Source organism: Ursus arctos, unplaced genomic scaffold, assembly GCF_023065955.2.
Source record: "Ursus arctos isolate Adak ecotype North America unplaced genomic scaffold, UrsArc2.0 scaffold_19, whole genome shotgun sequence".
Taxonomy (NCBI): Eukaryota; Metazoa; Chordata; class Mammalia; order Carnivora; family Ursidae; genus Ursus; species Ursus arctos.
In genome coordinates, this window is record NW_026622863.1 from 54,650,165 (window position 1) to 54,673,368 (window position 23,204).

General features: G+C 51.6%; 1 protein-coding gene across 1 annotated transcript; it reads right to left on the reverse strand.

The window, feature by feature from the left end:
* Positions 1–610: 610 nt before the first annotated feature.
* On the reverse strand, positions 611–21,463 carry CACNG6 (calcium voltage-gated channel auxiliary subunit gamma 6). Its single transcript, XM_026488506.4, has 4 exons — positions 19,905–21,463; positions 14,385–14,459; positions 12,488–12,625; positions 611–5,018 (listed from the first exon to the last, which is right to left on the reverse strand). Exons 1-4 carry the CDS (start codon positions 20,233–20,235, stop codon positions 4,780–4,782), a joined length of 783 nt encoding a protein of 260 aa, XP_026344291.1. The 5' UTR covers positions 20,236–21,463; the 3' UTR covers positions 611–4,779.
* Between the last annotated feature and the right edge of the window lie 1,741 nt (positions 21,464–23,204).

Genomic DNA, 23,204 nt, shown 5'->3' on the forward strand with positions numbered 1-23,204 from the left:
ACGGTCAGACCCTGGTCTGGGAGGCAGGAGACAGAAGCCTGGGGCAGGCTCCCTGTCTTGAGCAAGCCCCACCCATTTCTGGAATTGTTTATTTATCCAGCTATCTATTTAACAAACATTTATTGAGCACCTACGATATACCAGGCTTTTTTTTTTTTTTTGGAAGAGCTATTACTGTTTTGTTTTGTTTTGTTTTGTTTTAAAGTAGCCAAGATCCCCACCTTCATGGAGCTTATATTCTGCTTGGAAAGACAGGCATAACCAAGTAAATATTTATAGATTGTGATGAGTGTTAGGCTGGCTATAAGCAGGGTGATACAATGTCACATAATGGGTGTGGGGAGGGTAGATCTTCCCTTCAGGAAGGGAGGCAGGGAAGGCTTGGAAGAAACGTGTTTACAAGACTTAAAGACTGCAAAGTATCCAGCCATGAGGAATGTAAAGGGAATGCCACTCCGTCAGAATTTCAACCAGTGCAAAGGCCCTGAGGCAGGGTAGAGTTGGCATGTTCTAGCTCTAAAAACTGAGCACGGGGCCAGTGCTGCTGGGGCAAAGTACGCTGGTCAGAACAAAGCACAGGAGGAAAGGTACAAAGCCAGATCACACAGACTCATGAGAAATCTGAATTTTTACCCAAGTGAAAAAGGAAGTAGAGCATGGAAAATGCCTTCACAACACTGAGAAGGAAGACAAGCACATTCCTAAGCCCTCCTTATCTTATCTTTGGCTTTTCCCATCTCACCCTTGAGGGCTCCTTGTTTCTCCTCCAGGAGGTAGTGAAGAATGTTTAGAGCTGATCTCATCAGGTTCTGCATGGTGCCCTCCTCTGACTCCCCGCAGACAACATTCACGTACAAGCCGTAGTCTGAAGACCTGTGTTCAGTTACAGGAAACACCCGGAACTGGTCAATCCACAGAGACAGAAAGTAGCTGAGCGGCTGTCAGGGACCGGGAGGACGGGGGAAACGGAGAGTAGCTGTTTGGCGCAGACAGGGTTTCCTTTGGGGGCATAAAACATCTTGGAACAACACCGAGAATGTACTAAATGTTGACAGATTGTTTGCTTAAAAATGGCTAATGGTTAATTTTACATTGTATGAATTGTCCCTCGATTAAATAAGTAAATAACCTTGTAAACATCGTGAAGGCTAAACAAATACATCTGTGGGTCTTGTCTGTCCCTCCGGCCATGAGCTTGAATCTTCTTCGGGCTTTAAAAAAAATAAAAAGACAAACATTACACAGAAAAATATACAGGGTTAGATTCCATTTACATGAAGTTCAAACATGAGCAAAATGAAACAACGCTTTCTTTAAAGAGCGGAATTATAGTTTGCAAAACTACAAGGAAAAGGGAGGGATTTACACAAGATCCAGGTTGTGGTTCGTAATCTCGGAGCCGGGAACTGAGGTGAGAGTGAGCTCAGCCAAGAACATAAGGGCAACTTTCAAGATCCGAGTTCTTTTTCTCAGCCAGGGTTCTGAGAAAGCGAGTGTTTTTTATTCTGATTCTTTAAATGGGATGTTGGGTTCTTACACACGCTTTTGCATATAGGATGCATTCCACATTTAAAAATAAATGTTTGCTGAATTTCAAAAAGACACATTCGGACGTAGGGTAAAACGTTAGCAACAGGGGAAACCGAGCGAAGAGTATGTGGGTCTTCTGCGCGTTATCTTGATTCTTGCAACTTCTCTGTCACTTTGAAATGATGTTCAAAAAGTTTTAAAATGTATTTAGAAAGGACAGGATTGTAGATTTCAAGAAGCTTCTATTTTCCTTTACTGCAAAAAATATAAGGTGAAGAGATGCAAGTTAATGTTCTGGCAACTTATCCCAGAGTACGATGTGGTTCCAATTACTGGTCTTGGACACTCTGGGTAGGAAAGAGGGTGCAGAATACGGACCCCTGCGCAAAGAGCCATCCCCAGACCAGAGGTCTCTCCGCCTGAAGGCGGACATCTCTCAGAGCCGCCCCGAGCAGGCTGGGCTCAAAGTCAAGTAGAAAAAAAAAAAACATGTTGCTGATCCTGTTCCCTGGCTTTTATCTGAGTTTATAATTACACGTTCATTAGTGTGATTATGCGATTAATATCTGTTTCCATCACCAGACTGTCAACTCTTCGGGGGTCCCATTTTTGCTCTCTACTGTATGCCGTGCCCAAAGCACCACTCGATAATAAGAGCAGCAGGGCTGATCGAGTCATGCCCGGGTGCCAAGGCTCCGCAGGGATTAGGACAGCACGACGCTTGGTGATGGCTCTAGAAGGTAAGCCCTGAGAGGAGCTCTCTGAAGGGATGACCAGTGGAAACCCAGCAGTCCATCGGCTTGCTCAGGCGGTGGGAGGTGGAGCGAGGGTTTTTCCCCCGACCACTGTCCCACGCCTCCTCTACCTGTCGAAAGAGGACAGGAACCCCCCATCCTCAGCATGATGCTGACGTCAGTACATAAAGAAATGAAGAGAGTGTCTTGCCAAAGAGTGCCTCACTGAGTCCGAGACGGGGTGTAGTCTCAGCGAATTAACAGGCCACCCCACGTTTCCTGGACGGAAACCAATCTCGCCAGTGAGGAGGCTGCTGGGAACCCTGGGATGATTGTAATTACATATGCATAATTATTTATGTCCTATAACACGTCATGCTATATAAATATTATGCTACATGTTATAAATATTATATTTACATATTATATATTAGGTTCCATATATGTAATATTATGAATGCTGTATTTAACATGATACGCTAATAATATAATATTTATATAAAGTCGAGTATAGTATATGATGATGTTACATTATATAGTTATAGAATATATAATTGTATTTACAATGTATAATTAAATATAGAAATGCTTAAGAGAGTGTTAACATATTAAATACAATATCCATAGTATTATTAATATAATAACAAAGTGATTATAATAAAATCATATGCTATATGTAATACTGGTATACTATAAATATTATATATGTAATCGTATTTATAATTTATTATTAAATATAGCAACATTTAAGAGAATCAAACTTTGGATATTAACACATTTGTATTCATAAGCCAGCACACAGTCCCGATTTTAAAATTTTTTTTTAAGATTTTATTTTTAGGGGTGTCTGCATGGCTCAGTTGGTTAAGCGCCTGCCTTCAGCTCAGGTCATGATCCCAGAGGCCAAGGATCGACCCACAGTCTGCTTCTAGAACCCTCTCCCTTTGCCCTCCCCCCCACTTGTGCTCGCTCTCTCTCGCTCTGTCCCTCTCAAATAGATAAAAATCTTTTAAAAAAAGATTTTATTTTCAAGTAATCTCTACACCAAACGTGGGGCTCAGATCCACCACCCCAAGATCAAGAGTTGCATGCTTCACCCACTGAGCCAGCCAGGCATCCCTATGTATTTAAAAATCCCTGAGTATTTTTAAATGTTTAAGAGACTTTGGCCATTGAGAAATAACTTCTTCGGCTATTCCTGGGTAACTGAAGAATGCCCTCGGGGCATGATTTTTGGGTTGATACATACCTGGTCTTCACAAGGCTCAAGGCCAGCCCTTTGGCCGGCAGGATGGGAACCCTGGACCCAGGTCTTCCTTCCCCCCTGTTGTCCGCAGGGGCTGTTCCAGCTTCTCCCAGCCTTCTGTCCATGTGATCCCTGCATTCCCCGAGAGGACAGCTCTCCTGCCTCCTTCTTCGGAGCCCTGGGAATGCGCATCCCCTCCCACAGTCTCCTGGAGACAATGGAGGCTTTTCCGTCCTGCACCTCGGCGGTCCTCAGCCTCTCTCGGACCGTCCCAGAGCCCCATGCTCCTGCTGAGCACCCGTTCCCCGGTCCCGGACTCCGAGCTGGTCAGCTGGGGCCACCCTAACAGAGCACACAGAGCACTGTCTGGGTTCTGGAAGCGGGGAGCCCGGGTTGGCATGTCTCAGGGCTCTTTCCTTCTGAGGACCCAGGACCATGAGGGAGGATCTGCCCCGGGCGCTCTCCTGGGCTCAGAGGTGACTGGCCGCCTTCTCCCCCTCTCTCCCTCGGGCCTGTCTGCGTCATAATCTCCCCTCCGTAGGAGGACACCAGGCACTGGACTAGGGCTTAATCAGCTCTGGGCAGACCCTCTCTGTAGATCAGGGGTCGTGCTGAGGTCCTGGAAGGTGGGAGCCCAACACAGACATTTGGGAGGGATGCAGTTCCACCCACAATGTTTGTGTTCTGAATTGCTGCGTTTTCCTGACACTATCTGGGTTTCTGGACATGTGACTCCGGGGCCGCCAAGTAGCATGCCACAGGTTTCTGGAGACGCACAATCACACCCAAACAGACTCCAAATAAAAGCTGTTAAATTTCCAAACCTTTAATCCCAAACTGACCATAGCAAGGTCAGACCCAAAGATTTCCCCGCCCCCTCCCCTGTTTCCCCAAGGTTCAAATTAGTTGGAAGAGGTCTCTCCCACAACTGAACACATCCAGATCCAGGCAATGAATCGGTCCAACTCCCTCCCAAGACCCCCCCCACCCCACTCCCTAGTAACCCCATCAGGTCCCCCCCAGCCTTCCCTGGGGAACCTCGTTTGCAAAAAGCCTCTCCGCATCCTACCCCCAAGCATCCCAATTCAGCCACGGAGAAGAACACATTCACAGAGGGAAAAGATGAGGCAGGTCTGTGCAAACCACATGTGCCCCACAACAAGGAGAACACTTTCTCCGGGATGGGGGCTGGGGGGGGGCAGATTTGGGGAGATAAAATGGAGAAAAAGAAGGGTTTAGAAGGAGTTTGCAGAAGGCACGGTGGTGGCTCTAGGCGGCCCTGTGCCCCTGCTTGGGGCAGAGGGAGCCCCAGGGCCGGGCAGGCAAGGTGAGCAGGAGAAAGCACCCACTCCCCAGCAGCAGGACCAGGCCGGCCCCCACACCGCAGCCCAGGGACCAGGAGTATTCGTAAGCCAGGGCTGGGGCCGGGGGAGGCTCAGGGCTGACTCTCTGCAGGAGGGCTCGCACGGAATGCCGGAACACCTCCAGGCTCACCAGGAGCAGCAGGCCTGTGGGGAGAGGACAGGCGCGGTGCTCAGGCCCCTGGGGACCCGGCCCGGGTCTGAGCGTTCCCCTCACACACCCCATCCCGTGCTCGCTCAAGCAGCAACCGCCCCACCTCATGCCAACAACAGCTCCTTACTAAACCCTACTATGCAGCACGCACAGTTGGGAAGCTGGAGACAAAGAAGGAACACAACCCAAACGGATAGGGACAGAAGCAGGATGGTGGCCGCTGGGGGCCGAGGGGCCAGGGGAACGGGGGCTGCTGCTTCGTGGGGACAGAGCAGCCGGGGAAACACGCAAGTGGAAGAGTCGTGGAGCTGGACGGCGGGGCTGGCTGCCTCACAGCGGGAACATACTTCACGTCACGGCACCGAACCCAAAAATGGTTGAAAGGGTAAATTTTACGTTATGTGCATTTTATAGCCTTAAAAAAGAAAAACGCAGGGGCGCCTGGGTGGCTCAGTCGGTTAAGAATCCGGCTTGACTTAGGCTCAGGTCATGATCTCAGGGCTGTGGGATCGAGCCCCACAATGGGTTCCACATTAGACATGGAGCCTGCTTAAGATTCTCTCTTTCCCTCTGCCCCCCCTTTCAAATAAATAGATAAATAAATAAAGCAAACCCTGGAATCAAGCATAGCAAAAATCAAATGAAGACTCCATAGAAAAATACATATTTAAAAAAAATAAAAGGGACGCCTGGCTGGCTCAGTCAGTAGAGCAGGCGACTCTTGATCTGGGGGTGGGGGGTGTTGTGATTTCAAGCCCCATGTTGGGTGTAGAGCTTACTTAAAAGCAACAACAACAACAACTCCATCAAGGCTTTTGGAAAGAGTGATGATGGAATCTGAAACAGCCCAACTCATAGAAGCACAGAGTAGAACACGGTTGCCAAGGGCTGGAGGGAGGGGAAATGGGGAGACGTGGGGCAAAGGGCACAGAATTCAACCACGCAAGGCCTTGCGAATGAGTTGTGGGGATCTGATGTGCAGCCGGGCGACTATAGTTAGCAACACTGTATCATACACTGGAAATCGGCTACGAGACTAGATCCTCAGAGTTCCCACCACACAAAGGCAGCCATGTGAGGTGATGGATGGTGTTAAGGAGGCTGACTGCGGCGATCATTTCAGGGCGTGCATGTACACCAACACGTCCGGTTATACTCCTTAACGATCTACAATCTCCGCTCATCAATCATCCCCCAGTAAAGCTCATTAATCACACCGCAATAAAGATGAGGGGTCACAAAACGAAAAAAAAGGCAGTCAAGGTGCAGTGCAATTTGATTAAAAACAACAACAGCAAGAAAAGAAGAAAAAACAAGACAAAGACCCTAACCTCAGGGAGCTTATATGCTGCTTGGACAAGACAGAAACCAAGCTTGCCAAACTCAGATGCCTGCAGGAGGCGACAAGAAAGCATAAATCAACGAGGCAGGAAACACGACAGAGAGTGGCCAAAACGCACCTTCGGCCAATGGCAGCCCTTCAGAAATGGGGACTTACATTGCCAGACCTTCTGATTTTTCAAGGATAGCTGGAGTTTTTTAATGATGATGATTTTTATGGAAATTCACCCAACCTTTAAATATTTGCTCAGAGAAATCCTTATGCACTGTCTGCCAAAGTACGTTTATGGGTCATTGCTGGCTGCGGGCTGCCAGGTTCTAACTTCCAAAGTAAACACATGAGAAGACAAGATAATTTCAGAGAGTGATGTGTGCTGGGAAAGGAGATAAAAACAGGGTGATGGGAAGGGGAGTGACATCCAGGGGTGGAGCATGGACTTTAAGATGATGTCACCAGGAAAGGCATTTGAGTAAGACCAGGAGGATGAAAAGAAGCCAGCCACGCACCAAATTAAGAGATGGCTGTTTCAAGCAGAAGGAATGGCTGGTGCAAAGGCCCTGTGGTAGAATGAATACAGTGTGTTTGGGGGAAAGAATGTCGGTGTGGCTGGAGCAAAGAGAGTGGGGAGGGGAGAGTGGTGGGTGATGGAAGTGGAGAGGGAAGCTGGGGTCAGATCATGTAGGACCATCTGATGGTCATCCATGAGTCATGGGTCCTAGCTGTCTCCTGTCTCAGATTCTGGCCCCAACCTCAGTCCCAGATCCTCCTTCCTCCTGGCACTCCACTTCCCCATGTGGTTTTTAATCAGGGTCCTAGGGAATGCAGCCAGGAATCTGTGTCCTGTTCCTGGCTCCCCTCTGAGGCCTCCTTGGCCTCCCATGCAGCTCAGCTTAGGGCACTGGAGGGGCAAGAGCATCCAGACAAGGAGGAGACGCTCACTCTCCAGTCCCCTTTCTTCCTTTGCTAATTCATGCACCTTTCATTCATCCAACAAATCTTAACTGAGCTCTCCTTGTAAAATATATAAACAAGACTAGCAAAGGCCCTGTTCTCCTGGAGCTCCAACCCAGAGGGAGAATTGGACGATAATCAGGTAAATGTATTGTTGTGGGCTGAATCGTGCCCCCAAAAGTTCATGTGTTGGCATCCTGACCCTGCGGTTTCTCAGAATGTGACTATATTTGAAGATAGGGTCTTTATTTTTTTTTTTAAGATTTTATTTATTTGACAGAGAGACAGCCAGTGAGAGGGGGAACACAAGAAGCAGGGGGAGTGGGAGAGGAAGAAGCAGACTCCTAGCGGAGGAGCCTGATGTGGGGCTCGATCCCTGAACGCCGGGATCACGCCCTGAGCGGAAGGCAGACGCTTAACAACTGAGCCACCCAGGCGCCCCTGAAGATAGGGTCTTTAATGCAATAATTAAGTGTAAATGAGGCCAACAGGGCCCGAATCCCATATGGAGGACAATATGGCTGGTGTCCTTACAAGAAGAGGTGATCGGGACACAGACACACAGAGTAATGACCACGTGAGGATACAGGGAGAAGACGGCCATCTACAAGCCAAGGAGAGAGGCCTCAAGGTCTCGGAGGAAACCAGCCCTGCCCACACCTGGATTTCAGACTTCCAGCCTCCAGAACTGTGAGAAAATACATTTCTGTTCTTTAAGCCCCCTCCTCACCCCCAGGCTATGGTACGTTGTTATGGCAGCCTGAGCAAACGACCACATACGTAAATGTGTAATTTTGGGGTAGTGATCGATTCTATGGAGGGAAAAAGGACAAGGTAGGGACACAGCAGGTAATGGGCCTACTTTAGACAAGGTGGTCAATAGTGGTCTCTCCGAGGAGGTAATATTTGATCAGAGACTTAATGATATGAAGAAATGAGACATGGGATATCTAGGAGAAGAACATTCCAGGCGGAGGGGACAGCAGTTCAAAATGCTCTGAGGGAGAAATGAGCTTGGAGTATCTGAGGAACTGCGGAGAAGCCAACGTGGCCAGAATGGATGGAGCACGCGGTAAGAGATGAAGTCCCACGTAGCCAGGAGCCAGGCCATATAAGACCTTGGAGCCATGTTATTCTAGTGGCATAATTTATTGTCATTCTATTGGCTTTTGAACTAGGCAGGAGCCACAATATGACTTATGGTTTAAAAATATGACTAACGTCAAAGCAAAGGAAGGTAGGATTTGGCCGTGGGCTGTAGTCTGCAGACCCCTGGCCTTGACACACTAGCTTTGTGCCAAGAATCTAACCAGACGCTCTCACATCTCATCTCTTCCCACTAGACCGTATGAGGTCATGTTATTATCATCCCCACTATATAGATGGGAACATTAAAGCCTGGAGAAGGGGAGTCTGGGTTTGAGCCCAGCCAGACCTACTCCGTAGACCATTCTGTACCTCCTCCCTGATCAAGCCTGACATCCCTGGTATGACCCAGAAGGGCCCACATGACCTGGCCCCTGCCAACTTCTTCAGCCTCCTTTCAGCTGCTCTTCCCACCCTATAAGAGTAGGGAGTGGGGCGCCTGGGTGGCGCACTCGTTAAGCGTCTGCCTTTGGCTCAGGGCGTGATCCCGGGGTCCTGGGATCGAGCCCCACATCAGGCTCCTCCACTGGAAGCCTGCTTCTTCCTCTCCCACTGCCCCTGCTTGTGTTCCCTCTCTCGCTGGCTGTCTCTATCTCTGTCAAATAAATAGAGTAGGGACGAGGAATTTCTTCAGCCTTTATTTTTTTTAAAGATATTTATTTATTTATTTATTTATTTATTTATTTATTTGAGAGAGAGAGTACAGAGCATGCCAGAACAGGAGTGGGGGGCGGGGCAGAGGGAGAAGGAGAAACAGGCTCCCCGCTGAGCAGGGAGTGCCATGTGGGGCTCAATCCCAGGACCCCAGGATGGTAACCTGAGCCGAAGGCAGACACTTAACCGACTGAGCCACCAGGCGCCCCTCTTCCAACCTTTAAATGCACCAAATTCTTTCAAGCCTGGAGAGCTGTGTGCACCCCTACTTACATTACACTGCTTCTGAGAAGCCTTCCCTGAGCTCTGCCACTTAAGTCAATATCAGATCTCCCTGTTATACATGTCCCTCGTACTCTTTTCATTTCTAGCATTTATCACAGCTGGAATTATTAACATATATTAATTTATATCAGCACTGTCTGTCTGGCCGATTACTATCTCCCTCACTAAACCATAAATCCACGAGGGCAGGAAGCTTGTCCGTCTCATATCTCTAGAACATGAACAACACCTGATGTATGTATTTTATGGAGAGAAACTATATAATCCAAATATGTCCCTTTATCTACGGAGACCTTAAAAGCACAATCTGCCCAGTTCCTGATACCCCATATAACCAAAGTCCTCACAGCATGAAATCCACCCCTCACTTTCATTTGGTTGTACGATTTGCAGAAAAATGTCATGCCTGAGACTTCCATAAAACACTTTTATATCCACACCTTCATGGCACCCCCAGGAATAACCCGGGTGTGAGTTCAGTAATAACAGCAGCACTAGATCCCTGCCACGCTATAAATTCCACGTCTTAACCCTCATTCACCATTCCATCCCCAGTGGTACCTGGCACAGCATCTAGCCCTTAACTAAATATCAAAAATACTTGTCGAATAATTGGATGGATGAACCGATGGAAAAACAGACAGATGGAGGGAGAGAGGGAGAAAGGGAAGGAGAATGGCAAAGGAGGAAGAGAAGAGAGTGGGAGGGAATTAATGGATCAATGGATGAATGGATGGGGTGGACAGATGGATGAGCGGGATGGATATTTAACAAATGGATACTTGGATGAGTGAGTTCAGGGATATAAGAATACTTAAGCTCAGAGATTGAAAACATTAAAAAATAATTTTAAAAAAAGATCTGCCCAAGATCACACAACTCTTCAAAAGTTGGGATTCCAACCCAGATCTTTTGATTCCCGGTTGATTTCCTGCTCCATCTTTTATACCGGTATCTTCCTCACTCTCCATGCTCCAGCCACACAGGCTTTCTTTCAAGACCTTAAATTCACCAAACTCTGTCTAGCTTGGTTACGCATGGACGCCCTCTCTAACTCTCTGCTTCGAGTCAAGCGCTCTCATTATGTACTCTCCTAGAAATCTACTTCTCCTTGTCCTCTATAGCACCTAGAAGTCTGTAGTTGTGGGGCGACCTGTGATACTTCTGTGTCCTTAACCAGATGATAATCTCCATACGGGAAAGCACCTTTCTGTCTGGTACACTCTGAGATGACATCTACGGTCACATACAAATGTGTTGCGGATAACTGTGTGCGTACCAATGAATAAAACGAATACGTGAATTAACGAAAGAAAGGAAAGGGGAAGACTGAATTCTCCCCCTTATTTAGGAAGATGTCTAAGGCAACGAAATAATAAGAATCGGTCCTTATTTTTTCCATTCATGTGTCCGTGCTCTTGAAGACTCGGCGTGTCTCTCTTATCTTGCACCAGGTTCTAACTCCCTTGTTGGTTAAGGCTACCATGTACATTTGTGCAAGATTTGGCCTGCTTTATGCTCTGATCTTCCTTCTGTTCCTCAAACTTGTTAAGTCTTTTACAGCCTCTGTACGTGCTATTCCATCATCACCAGCATCACCAGCATCACCACCACCATCGCCAACAACATCACCGTTATCACCACCATCATTGTCACCATCACCACCGCAACAAACATCACCGGTATTGCCCCCACCACTGTCACCACAACACTTTGGATGATTCCTATTCATCCTTCAATTACCAGCTTAAATATCACCTTCTCTGAGTTTCCCGGACACACTCTCACCGCAAAGCGTACCCTTAATATGCCTTATCATAACTCTCATCACAATTATGGTTGAATTATTATATGTGTAATTACTGGTTACTGTCTAGTTCTTTTTAAAAATATTTTGTTTATTTGACAGAGCAAGAGAGCACAAGCAGGGGAAGCAGCAGATGGAGAGGGAGAAGCAGGCTCCCCACGGAGCAGGGAACCCAATGTGGGGCTCAATCCCAGGACCTGGGATCATGACCTGAGCTGAAGGCAGATGCTTAACCAATTGAACCACCCAGGTGCCCCTGGATACTGTCTAATTCTGTCAAAATCTAGGCTCTGCGAGGGGCAGACACTATCTTGTTAGTCTTGTATCTCCAGCCCTTAGCACAGCACATGGAACATAGCAGATGCTCAGTAAATACACAAAGGATAAATAAATGAAGTGTATATAATTGATGACCTTTCTATATACCTTAGAAAACATTTGATCCAATGAGGACTGCATTAGCAAGATGCACTATTTTTTTTTTCTGGACCATCAACTCCAAGAATGCAATAGTCCTTGAAGACCCCAGTTCCAAATCTAAAAGAGTGTTTGGAGACCTTCCAATTCCCAGGTAATAGTAGGGCTTAGAATTCCCACATTTGAACCTACTACAGCCCTTGTGCTTCCCAGAATGCAACAGTGCTTGGAGATGTCTTCCAACTTCCCAGCATGCAAGAGCGCTTGAAGACCCTAGATTCAAACTGGAGACGCACCCCCCCATTCCTAACCAACAACAGGGCTCAGAATTCTCCTATGTTTGAGACCTCTATGCTGGAGCTTCCTCCAATCACCAGCGTACAACCCAACATGCAACAATCCTTGGAGACCCGTGGTCCAAATTTAATATAGTGTTTGGAGACCCTTTAATCCCTGGGCAACAACAAAGCTTGGAATTGTCCCATTTTTGAGCCCACATAGCCCATGGGTTTCCCTCAACTTTCAGCATGCAACAGTGCTTGGGAACCCTACCTCCCAGCATACTACAGTGTTCGGACACCCTACCTCCCAGCATGCAACAGTGCTTGGAGATCCAACCTCCCAGCATGCAACAGTGTTCGGACACCCTACCTCCCAGCATGCAACAGTGCATGGAGATCCAACCTCCCAGCATGCAACAGTGTTCGGACACCCTACCTCCCAGCACACAACAGTGCTTGGAGATCCAACCTCCCAGCATGCAACAGTGCATGGAGATCCAACCTCCCAGCATGCAACATGCTTGGAGATCCTACCTCTCAGCATGCAATTCCCTCAGTCTCCAGGCTCCCAACCCTCACCTGAGAGGCCAAGGCAGATGGCTCCAACTCGGAGTAGGAACTCTGCACCCTTGCTGAACACCATGATGATACAGAGGCACCCCAAGGCCATGACTGCCAAGCCTAGCACCGCTATCACTGCAGCTGCCAGATTCACCTCTGCAAGGAGAGGAAGGGGAAGAAGCTGAGAACACGGGATGTAGGCAGTGGGAGGAACTCCCCTATAGGAGCCGGGACGATGGCAGATTCAGAACGAGACAGGGATTTTCAGGTAGATCATCCAGTCCAGTATTTTGCTTACACTGTTGAAGGAACTAAGACTCACAGAGGGTCAGTGATTTGCCTGAGGCCACAGAGCAAAGAGGAGACACAGCCAGGATGAGAAGGGAATGGGAACTGCCCATCACTACTTGTGATCCGGTCCCTGTTTGCTTACAGGTGAAGCCGCTGAGGCAGTGGGTGTGTGGGTGAGAGCAGAGAAGACGGTGTGTTACAGCGGAACGGTGTGAGTCTGAATTCTCCCCGGCCACTTCCTCGCTGGAAAGCTGTAGTAAAGTCACCAAACCTCTCTGAGCCTCGGTTTCCTCCTCTAGAAAATCAGGATCGAAATCCCTATTTGATTGGGCTGTTGTGAGGATTAGAAATCGCTTATGTAAAGTGCCCAGGGCAGCACCTGGCACACAGCAGATGTGCCAAACACGCTCACTGTGATCCCGGAAAGGCACGGAGACTTGCCCGGGCTCGCTGAGCACAGAAACGAGAGAGAAAGAGGGAGACCGCTCTACTATGTACCAGGAGCCACACTGTCTGTTGTAGCGGCACCATCTCACCAAATCCTTACAAAGACCAGATCAGAGTCATGACATGATCGCAATCCCTTTACTGGTGGGGAGGGATACTGAGATCCTGGGGTGATGGAGAGGCTGCGGGTATAGCAGAAAGGGTAAAGTCCTAAGAGTCCCATTGTTTAGTCTGGTTGCCACTAGCCATGTGTAGTCTTTTAATTTTAAATGGATTGAAATTAAAACAAAATTTACGGGTGCATGGGTGGCTCAGTGGGTTGAACATCCAACTCTTGATCTCAGCTCAGGTCTTGGTCTCAGGGTCGTGAGTTCGAGCCCCATATTGGGCCCCATGCTGGGCACGGAGCCTACTTAAGAACAAAGAAACACCTCAAATTTTAAAAACTTAGTTTCGGGCGCCTGGGTGGCTCTGTCAGTTACTCAGGTCATGTTCCTGGGGTCCTCAGATTGAGTCCCGCATCAGCCTCCCTGCTCCGCAGGAAGCCTGTTTCTCCCTCTCCCCTTGCTCCTCCCCCCTGCTCATGCTCTCTCTCTCTCTCTGTCAAATAAATAAATAAAATCTTTAAAAAAAAAAAAAAACTTAGTTTCTCCAACACACTAGCCACATTGCAAGTGCCCAGCAGCCACATGGGGCCAGTGGCGACCCCACTGGTCAGCAGAGATAGACAGCATTTCCATTTCACGGAAGATTCCATAGGAGACCATAGTCAGGGTTATTTGGGTTTGAACTCTGCCTCTGCCACTTCCCAGGAAAAGTAAATGTAACCAATTCTGGGCTTCCGTTTTCTCGTGTGGATGATGCAGATAAAGCAGGTGCCCCGCAGGGTCGTGCAAGGGACTGGAGATCTTGTCAAGGAAACGCCTTAGCACGTGGCATCTTGAAGACGCTTAAGTACTGTCCCCAGAAAGCGGCCGCGACTCTCCCAAAGTCACACAGCACGCGGCAAAGGCAAAGCTGGGGCAGGAGCATCGGGCACGGGGCTCGGCAGAACCGCCTGCCCCCAAAGATGGGACCCTCCCAGGGCAAAGCAGAGAAGACAATGCTATGGAGAACTCCTCTGGCGCGGTCGGCACACCCCCCCCCCGCCTCCCCCTCCCCGCGGTGCCGTTCTCACCTTTCTTCGTAGTTCTCTGGAAGATGCGTGCATTCTCCCCCGTGGTAAAGAATTTAAAATAGGTGCAGTTTGCTTCTGTGGGAGCAGGAGAGAGAAACGGGTGATTATATGGAAGTTGCTGGGGTAAGCGCAGGACCGGACATTTACCATCACTCACAGCAGCGTAAAAATAGGACATCCGCATCCCTGACGTACCCAGGCGACCCACGATGCTCGGAGAAGCAAAAACCACCTGCAGTCCCCCAGCTCTACAGGAGCTGGGATTCCAGTCTGGAGCTCTGAGGTCCAGATCTGTGGCCTTGTGAGGGCCACTGACCGCTCCGGGGCCTCTGAATCTTTGTCTATAAAATAATAGTCTCATTCCTGACTCCACCGTATGGGTTTGCTGAGGGTCAAGTGGGATTAGAAACCACGATCGCTTTATTCAACAAAGGACACCAAGATACAGGGAACAATCTCAGAGAGAATTCCTAGCTGGAACGCACAAAGAACTCCTGCAGGTCAGCAAGAAAAGAGAGGGAAACCAATTGAAAAATGGGCAAAGGACAGGAATAGTCCATTCATAGCAGAAGAAGTCTGAATGACTCACAAGCATATGAAGAGATGCCCCACCTCGCCAGGGATCACAGACATGCAGCTTCACTCAGCAGGGGACGCCACTTTCCATCAATTAGACTGGCAAATATTAAAAGGATAATAGCAAGCACTGGAGAGAAGAGGAAACAGCTGGGAGTATACACTAGTCTTTTTTGGAAAGCACTCTGACGTACTTTATGAAATGAAGTACGTTTAGACCCAATAACCCAACAATTCCATCTCTGGGTGTGTTTCCAGACAAAAACTACGAGCAGGAACATATATGTGGGTGTTCGCTGCAACACGGCTCGTAATAACCCAAGCATCCATCCCTAGGGGATCTCGTAAGTGGGAGGGATGCCCTCTTGGGCAGATCTCTGCAGCACATAGCAGCCGTGAACTAGAATAACAAAGCAATGTGGAGCACTACTGGGTGTTTACCCCAAAGATACAGACGTAGTGAAAAGAAGGGCCATATGCACCCCAATGTTCATAGCAGCAATGTCCACAATAGCTAAATCGTGGAAGGAGCCGAGATGCCCTGCAACAGATGACTGGATTAAGAAGTTGTGGTCCATATATACAATGGAATATTACTCAGCAATCAGAAAGAATGAGTTCTCAACATTTGCTACAACATGGACGGCACTGAAGGAGATAATGCTTAGTGAAATAAGTCAAGCAGAGAAAGACACCTATCATATGATTTCTCTCATCTATGGAACATAAGAACTAGAATGATCAGTAGGGGAAGAAAGGGATAAAGAAAGGGGGGGTAATCAGAAGGGGGAATGAAACATGAGAGACTATGGACTATGAGAAACAAACTGAGGGCTACAGAGGGGAGGGGGGTGGGGGAATGGGATAGACCGGTGATGGGTAGTAAGGAGGGCACATATTGCATGGTGCACTGGGTGTTATACACAACTAATGAATCATCGAGCCTTACATCGAAAACCGGGGATGTACTGTATGGTGACTAACATAATATAATAAAAAATCATTATTAAAAAAAAAAAAGAATAACAAAGCAATGTGGGGAGATCTGAGCAAGTGTTGAGAAAAAGAAATCATCCACAGGAAAAAGTCCACAGCGTGATATCATTTATGTAAATTAAAACAGACAGATATAAATAATGCTACATGTTTCCAAGTTAACATATATATTTGTGGATGCATAGCAAACACATGAAAGAGCTGAGTTAGGAAGGAAGGGGGAAAAGAATATCACGTAAAATAAAGCACGAGAAGGATCTTGGGAAGGCCGGTGACAACTGCCGTGTAAACCAAAGAGCAAGATTCATCCAACTTTATGTTCCTGGGGTGCAAAGAAACCTAAACTTCAAGAAGGCGGGGGCACTTTCTGAACTGCATTTCAAAGCCAGCACTTCCCACAAAATTCACCTGGCCCCGTGCTCTCAGTCTACAGATGGGGAAACTGAGGCACAGGAAGGGGGAAGAGAGGTAGACAGTAAGAGGGGTACAAGAAGTAGGAGAGGGGCCGGCTGGTCTGGAGAAGGAGAAAGGAACTTTCCAAATTGAAGAGGATGTGGAGGGACAAGAAATAGACTGTGAGTCGGGCGAGGTGGGGGGACGCCGCAGCCGTGGCCTAAGGGAAGGAGAGGGGCCGGAGGGGTCCCATCAGAAGCAGTGGGACGGGAGTCCTTACTCCGCAGCAGCAGCAATCCTGCGGCAGCAAGAAGTAAAGGATGCTTCATGCAGCAGAGCAAAGGGTGAGGATGCTATTTGTGGCGGTCGGAGGGGGGGGGGGACCCAGGGTCTTCATCCATGAGGGAAATGTGGAGTCCCGTCTAGAGAGTAAGAAGGTGGGGTACATCTGTCTGAGAGAGTGTGGGGGGTCCGGGCTCCCGTTTTGGCTACTGATGATTGAGGACAGCTCGCCTCTGACTCCAGATGGCATATCCCATTTGGGAAAGAGTGGGATGGGTCACACACCCTCTCCCCATGCCACCTGGGGAAATATGGAATGTCCTTCGATGGGTAGGGCAATATGTGGGATATTTCTGAGATAATGGAAGTTGTGAGCTTCTGGAGGGTCCCCTGGAGGGTCAGGACTGGGGGATGATGGAGACGGTCCAATGAGGAGGTTGAAGTCCTTGCTGAACGATAGGGGGACATCGAGGGATGTGGAATCTGCCTTATGCAGTGAGGCTGGGGCAGGGGGCATCCCCTCCAGGGCAGCGAGGACCTTTGGGACATCTTTGCAGACTAAGGAGATGCGATATAGTGCGGCTGTTAAGAACAGAGACAACCGGCATTCGAATCCCGTATGACTAGCCTCGGTACGTAGGTTAAGCCACTCAACCTTCCTCACTCCTCATTTCTCACTTCTGCAAAATGGGGATGATAAGTAATAACTATTCAGAAGGTTGCTATGAGGATGTGAGGACTAATGAGTTCAGGCACGTGAAGTACTTCGAACAGAGCCTGGGTACCACAGAAGCATCTAAACATATTACACAAGCGTGTGGTTACCAGGGCATCCCATTTTGCAAAAGTTTGGGAACTTCCTGCCAGAGGCTCTGAGGGGCAAAAAAATCTAGCCCATCTGCAGAAGTGAGTGTTTAATCCGGACCCTGGGTGGGTGGGGGACTCACACAACAAGGGGTGCTGGGCATCCCACCTTGCCATCAGGATTTGGGCCATCCTATTTGGGAACCCATGGATGTAAGATATCATATCTAGATAAGGGAGGAGGGAAATCCCATCTGGAGCCCAGAGGGACAGAAGATCTTCTTTGAGGGGCACAGAGGTGACGGGACATCATCGGGAGAGTGGAGCGTTGGAGATCTCATGCGGGTGATCAAGCCTGTGACACCCCGGCTGGGCGGTGAGGGGTGTCAGATGTGGAGCTAGAGCCCGCTCCTGCCCCCGAGGGGTGGAGGACGTCCCGCAGGTATACGTGGAGGGCATGGCATGTCCTGTCGGGGAGAGAGAGAGGTGTGGGATAGCTCTCTGGCACCGCCAGGGGTGAAAGGCCATTCGGCAGGACAGTGAGGGCTGTGGGGTGTCTGTAAGAGAAAATAAGATAGACCGGAGGGTCCAGTCTGGACATTCCAGAGTGGGAGGGACAGGAAATGGAGAAGCACGTTTCCCGGAAGCACGAGGTCTCCGCTAGGATGTTGGGGGGTGTTTGGAGAGGGCTCTGCTTGGCGGAATCGGTGGTGGGGAATGGGCACAGATTCCATCTGGGGGCTGGCATCAAAATGGTCTGTCTCCCCAGGGCCCGCAGGATGGGAGTGCGGCCTGTCTCCAGTGTGGGAAAAGCAAGCTGACCCCAGGAGCGCAAACTCCCTCTCCAGGGGCACAGGCTGTCTTGGTAAGTGCGGGTGCTTCTGGGGAATGCGGGCTTGAGGTTACCAGCTGTGAGTGGAGCTCAGGCTGCGTGTCAGGACACAGGCTGCATGCAGGGGGTACGAGATCTCGCTAGGGAACACGGGCTCTCTCTGGGATACAGGCTGGTCTGGAGACACAGAAATGTCCGGGATCGCATGCTGTGCTGGACGTACAGGAGCTTTGGAGGTCAGAGCACGATCTGGAGCACAGGCTGGCCTGGGGGTCCAGGCTGGCTTAGGGGTCCAGGCTGGCCTGGGGGCACAGGTTGGCCTGGGGGTACAGGCTGGCCTGGAGGTACAGGCTGGTCTAGGAATACAGGCTGGCCTAGGGAACAGGCTGGTCTAGGAGTATAGGCTGGTTTAGGGTACAGGCTGGCCTAGGGAACAGGCTGGCCTAGGGGTACAGGCTGGTCTAGGGGTACAGGCTGGTCTAGGGGTACAGGCTGGTCTGGGGTTACAGGCTGGCCTAGGGGTACAGGCTGGCCTAGGGGTACAGGCTGGTCTAGGAGTACAGGCTGGCCTAGGGGTACAGGCTGGTCTAGGGGTACAGGCTGGTCTGGGGGTACAGGCTGGTCTGGGGGTACAGGCTGGGCTAGGAATACAAGCTGGTCTAAGGGTACTGGCTGGTCTAGGGTACAGGCTGGCCTAGGGGTACAGGCTGGTATAGGGGTACAGGCTGGCCTAGGGGTACAGGCTGGCCTAGGGGTACAGGCTGGTCTAGGGGTACAGGCTGGTTTGAGGGTACAGCTGGTCTAGGGACAAGGCTGGTCTGGGGGTACAGACTGGTCTAGGGAAACAGGCTGGTCTGAGGGTACAGGCTGGTCTGAGGGTGCAGGCTGGTCTGAGGAGTACAGGCTGGTCTGAGGGTACAGATTGGTCTGAGGAGTACAGGCTAAAGTTACAGGCTGGTCTGAGGGTACAGCTGGTCTAGGGGTGCAGGCTGGTCTAAGAATACAGGCTGGTCTAGGAGTACAGGCTGGTCTAAGGGCACAGGCTGGTCTGGGGGCACAGGCTTGTCTGAGAGTACAGGCTGGTCTAAGGGCACAGGCTTGTCTGAGAGTACAGGCTGGTCTGAGGGCACAGGCTGGTCTGAGGGTGCAGGCTGGTCTGAGAGTATAGGCTGGTCTAGGGGCACACGCTGGTCTGGGGGTACAGGCTGGTCTAGGAGTACAGGCTGGTCTAAGGGTACAGGCTGGTTTGGGGGCAGAGGCTGCCTGCGGGTGCAGGTTGGTCTAAGGGTATGGGCTAGTTTTGGGCACAGACAAGTCTGGGGGTACAGGCAGGTTGGGGCACAGGAAATAACTGGGACAGGCTGCTTGGGGGGCAGGTGGGTACAGGATTGTCAGTTACAAGCTAGTCTGGAAGTACAAACTCTCTCTCTTCTCTCTCTCCCTTACCCCCTACTCCCCCGCCAACACACACACAGTAAGTGTCTGGGGAGCACAAGTTGATGTGGGTATGGGCTGGTTCTGAGGGTGCAAGTTTTCTTCTTGGGGCTCAGGCTCCCTCTGGGGTATGGGTTCCCCTGACCCCGACCACTCTCGCTATCTTGGGGTGCAATCCCCGGGCTGGGGGCGTGGCTTCTCACCTCCAGGCAGCTCTGCGGGGCCGCAGGTGTCTCTGTCCGCGGGCACGTCGGCCTGCCACAGTCGCTTGGTGCACATCTTCCACAGCCCCAGGTGGGCAGCATCGCAGATGGCACTGCCATTGGTCTTGTAGGTGTTGAGCTCCACCCAGAACTCGGTGCCTACCGCCAGCACGGCCAGCGTGGCGCCCACGGCGCTCAGCAGGAGCCCCAGCTTGATCTTTCCCTCCCGCTCCGGCGTCAGCTGGTGCTGCCCCTGAGCCCGCCGCCGGCCCGCAGCCTCCCGCCGCCGCCGGTCCTCCTCTTGCATGAAAAAGTTGGACCACATCATCATCCTAGAGGCCGCAGCAGCCGATGGGGCTCAAAACAGGTGCAAAGGTGGCAGAGCTGAGGAGGGGTCCTGAGGGCGGGAGGGGGGAGGGGAGCGCCTGGGGTCCTGAAGGAGGTTAGGGGCTCAGTTTCCACCCGATTCTGAGAAAGGAAGATCTGAATCTTCCCTGAAACCTCCAGTGGGGGAGTCGAGGTCGCCTCTGGAGCTTAGAAGGGGAAAAAAAGGAGCCTCTGGCCCGGAAACCCTCTAAATTCAGAGGAGGGCCTGGGGAGGCCACAGATACTCCGCAAGGAAGGGGGGACCCAGAAGAAAAGCAAGGTACCCCCAAGGCCCAGAGCTAGAAGCTGTGTCTCTAGGAGGGGGGCCTCGGGGCTCCAGAAGAAGGAGAACCTCCGACTGAGGCTCTGAGGGGCTGCTCTGGGTCCCCACGGGGAGAAATCACCAGAGGGACACTGGGTGTCCTGGGGAAAGGGATCTGAGCACCCCACTAAGGCTCAGAGCTTGGGGTACCCAGGGAGGGTTACTGAGGTCCTCGGAGTGTTTGAGAGGAGATGCCTCCTGGTTCCTTCTGGGCTCAGAGTCTGAGGAGGGAGAAGCTGGGTTCCCTCTGGGGTTCAGAAGAGGATATCAGAACTCCTTCTGAGTCTCAGAAAAGCAATAGGACCCCCAATATTCACAGAAGGGGACAGTGGCGTCCTGGCTTGGCTTCAGGAAAAGGGGGTGGGTGTCTCCCTGGCCATTTAGAGAAGAGAGATCGGAGAACGTCTCCGTGGGTCTGAGAGAGGGGACTAGTGGCTCAGAGACAGAGTGGGGTCCAGAGAAGGGGGCAAGGGGACGCCCCCCGGGCTCAGGAGGGGGACCTGGGGTCTCTATCTGGGTTAGAGGGAGGGGCTGTGGTCCCCACTGAGGCTCAGGAAACAGGGACTAAATCCCCCAGGATTCGAAGGACAACTGGGACCCGGAAGGGACTCTGCGTCCCTTTGGGATCACTCGGCTCCCCCTCCCCCGGGCTCCCAGGGCCTGCCGGGCCGGGACCGCTCCAGGCTCAGCTCCAGGCCAGCTGCCTCCCGCAGGCCTCCCACCCCGGTCTCCCGGGCAGGGCCCCCTCTCGCTCTCCTGCCTCCGCACCGCGCAGGCCCCAGCTCCGCGCAGCCTCCGAGCCGTCGGGTCCTGCACGCAGCCGCCCGCTCCGCCCGGACGCGCCGCTGGGCTCGCTGCGGCCTCGCCCTCCCCGCCCACGCCCTCGCCCTCCCGGGCTATTTCAGGCTCGACCCGTAAATAACACCCGCACCTGTCGCGCCTGTTGCCATAGGGACCCCGGGTATTTTAAGGGGACGCGGGGGGAGGAAGGGAGGCTGCCCCGGGAGGAGGGCCTGGGGGCGGGGTCCTGACCCGACTGGAGCCTGAGGGGACTTTTATTTCCTTAAGGGGCAAGCGTCTGAGCCAAGGGTCCCATCTCCAAGGTGGCAGGGCACCTGGATTTTGGGTCCGGAGAAGGCCTGCCTGGGAGACTGGACTCCTGGGTCTGAGAGGTCTGGACTCCTGGGTCTGAGGGAGGAGGGGGCTGGGGTCTGAACTCCTGGGTCTGACGGAGGAGAGGCTGGGGGGGCCTGACCCCCTGGGTCTGAGGGAGGAGGGGCTGGGGTTCAGGACTCCTGGGTCTGAGGGAGGAGGGGGCTGGGGTCTGAACTCCTGGGTCTGAAGGAGGAGGGGGCTGGGGTCTGAACTCCTGGGGCTGAGGGAGGAGGGGCCAGGGGCCTGGACTCCTGGATGGGAGGGAGGAGGGGACTGGGAGCCGGAACCCCTGGGACAGAAAACTTGGGCCCAGATCCCTGGGTCCTGATGGATGGAAGAGCTCATTCTGGTGCTGGCATCTTCAGCTCCCCAGAAGTGGAAAGGGCAGGCCTCAGGGAGAGGTGGGGTGTCAGGGGCACTAGAACCAGAGCCACAGTCCTCGTCGTTGAGTTTATTAGACAGGGCACCCCCAGGGGACTGTCCATGCAGTTTCAGCTCCCCGGGGGCAGGGACGGGACAGCCATGTGGAATGGCAGCAGGGCCTGAACTTCACCCCTTCACCCCCTCCCTCAGCCCTCGTGCAGACGGGCCAGGTGGGACCCACCTTCCAGCACCTCCTTCGTCCGTGGCTGCTCCGGTGCACCGTGGCCCTGTCTGTCCACCCTGCTGTGGACGCTCACAGCACCCTGTGTGGCTTGTGTGTGTGTGTGTGTGCATGTGTCCAGCTCTCCCCCAGCCTGGGGCAGGGCCGGGGTACAGGAGGAGCTCATGTCTGTCCTCCATACCGCCTAGCCCAGGACTGGGAGCACAGGCCTTGGGAGATGTGCATCAGGTGACTCAAAAGGATGGACAGATGGATGAAGCGAGATGTGACACACAGACAGGTCCTCCCAAGCGAGGGGAAGGTGCCCCTATCGGGTCGTGCCTCCCTCTGCATCCTAACCGGCCTTGCTACACTTCTCCGGACCAGCAGCTGTGAGCTTGCACGGCCAGGCTCCTGGAAGGCCTGGCACTCCTTCTTAAATGAGTGACTCCCGTTCTCTCCTTCCCCAGCCCTGACAGGACCCAGAGGGGAACCAGAGCCTCTGAGCAGACACCACCCCCTGCAGCACACTGGCCATCGCAACTCCATCTTCCCCTCCTGGCCCAGTCGCCCACCTGCCCACCCATCCGTACCTCGCCTGCGCTAACTTACTTCAGAGTGCACAGTCTGTCTTCCCTCCCCTTGCACTCTTTTCCCAGAAAGAGTATGAACTTCCCTTGATATGAAAGCTCTTGTTTTCATGCCAAAAAAATGGCTTGCCCCTCTTCCTTCCACACAAGCAGGGCTCTGGTCTCCACCATTGCACTGAAGTAACCTCTTACCAGGTCAAACCTCGCGCCCTCTGCCTCTTGGGCTCTCTCCGCAGTTCTCAGCCCCACTGGCCACTTCCTCCTGGCCTCTGCCTACCCTGTGG

What these genes read in the sequence shown, in the direction of transcription:
- CACNG6 (XM_026488506.4), bottom strand. Translation starts at nt 20,235, where the DNA reads ATGATGATGTGGTCCAACTTTTTCATGCAAGAGGAGGACCGGCGGCGG. An exon ending in CCAGAGAACTACGAAGAAAG is followed by an intron (nt 12,626 to 14,384) that starts GTGAGAACGGCA and finishes CTCTCCTTGCAG; the next exon opens with AGGTGAATCTGGCAGCTGCA. An exon ending in CATCTGCCTTGGCCTCTCAG is followed by an intron (nt 5,019 to 12,487) that starts GTGAGGGTTGGG and finishes CTCTCCCCACAG; the next exon opens with GCCTGCTGCTCCTGGTGAGC.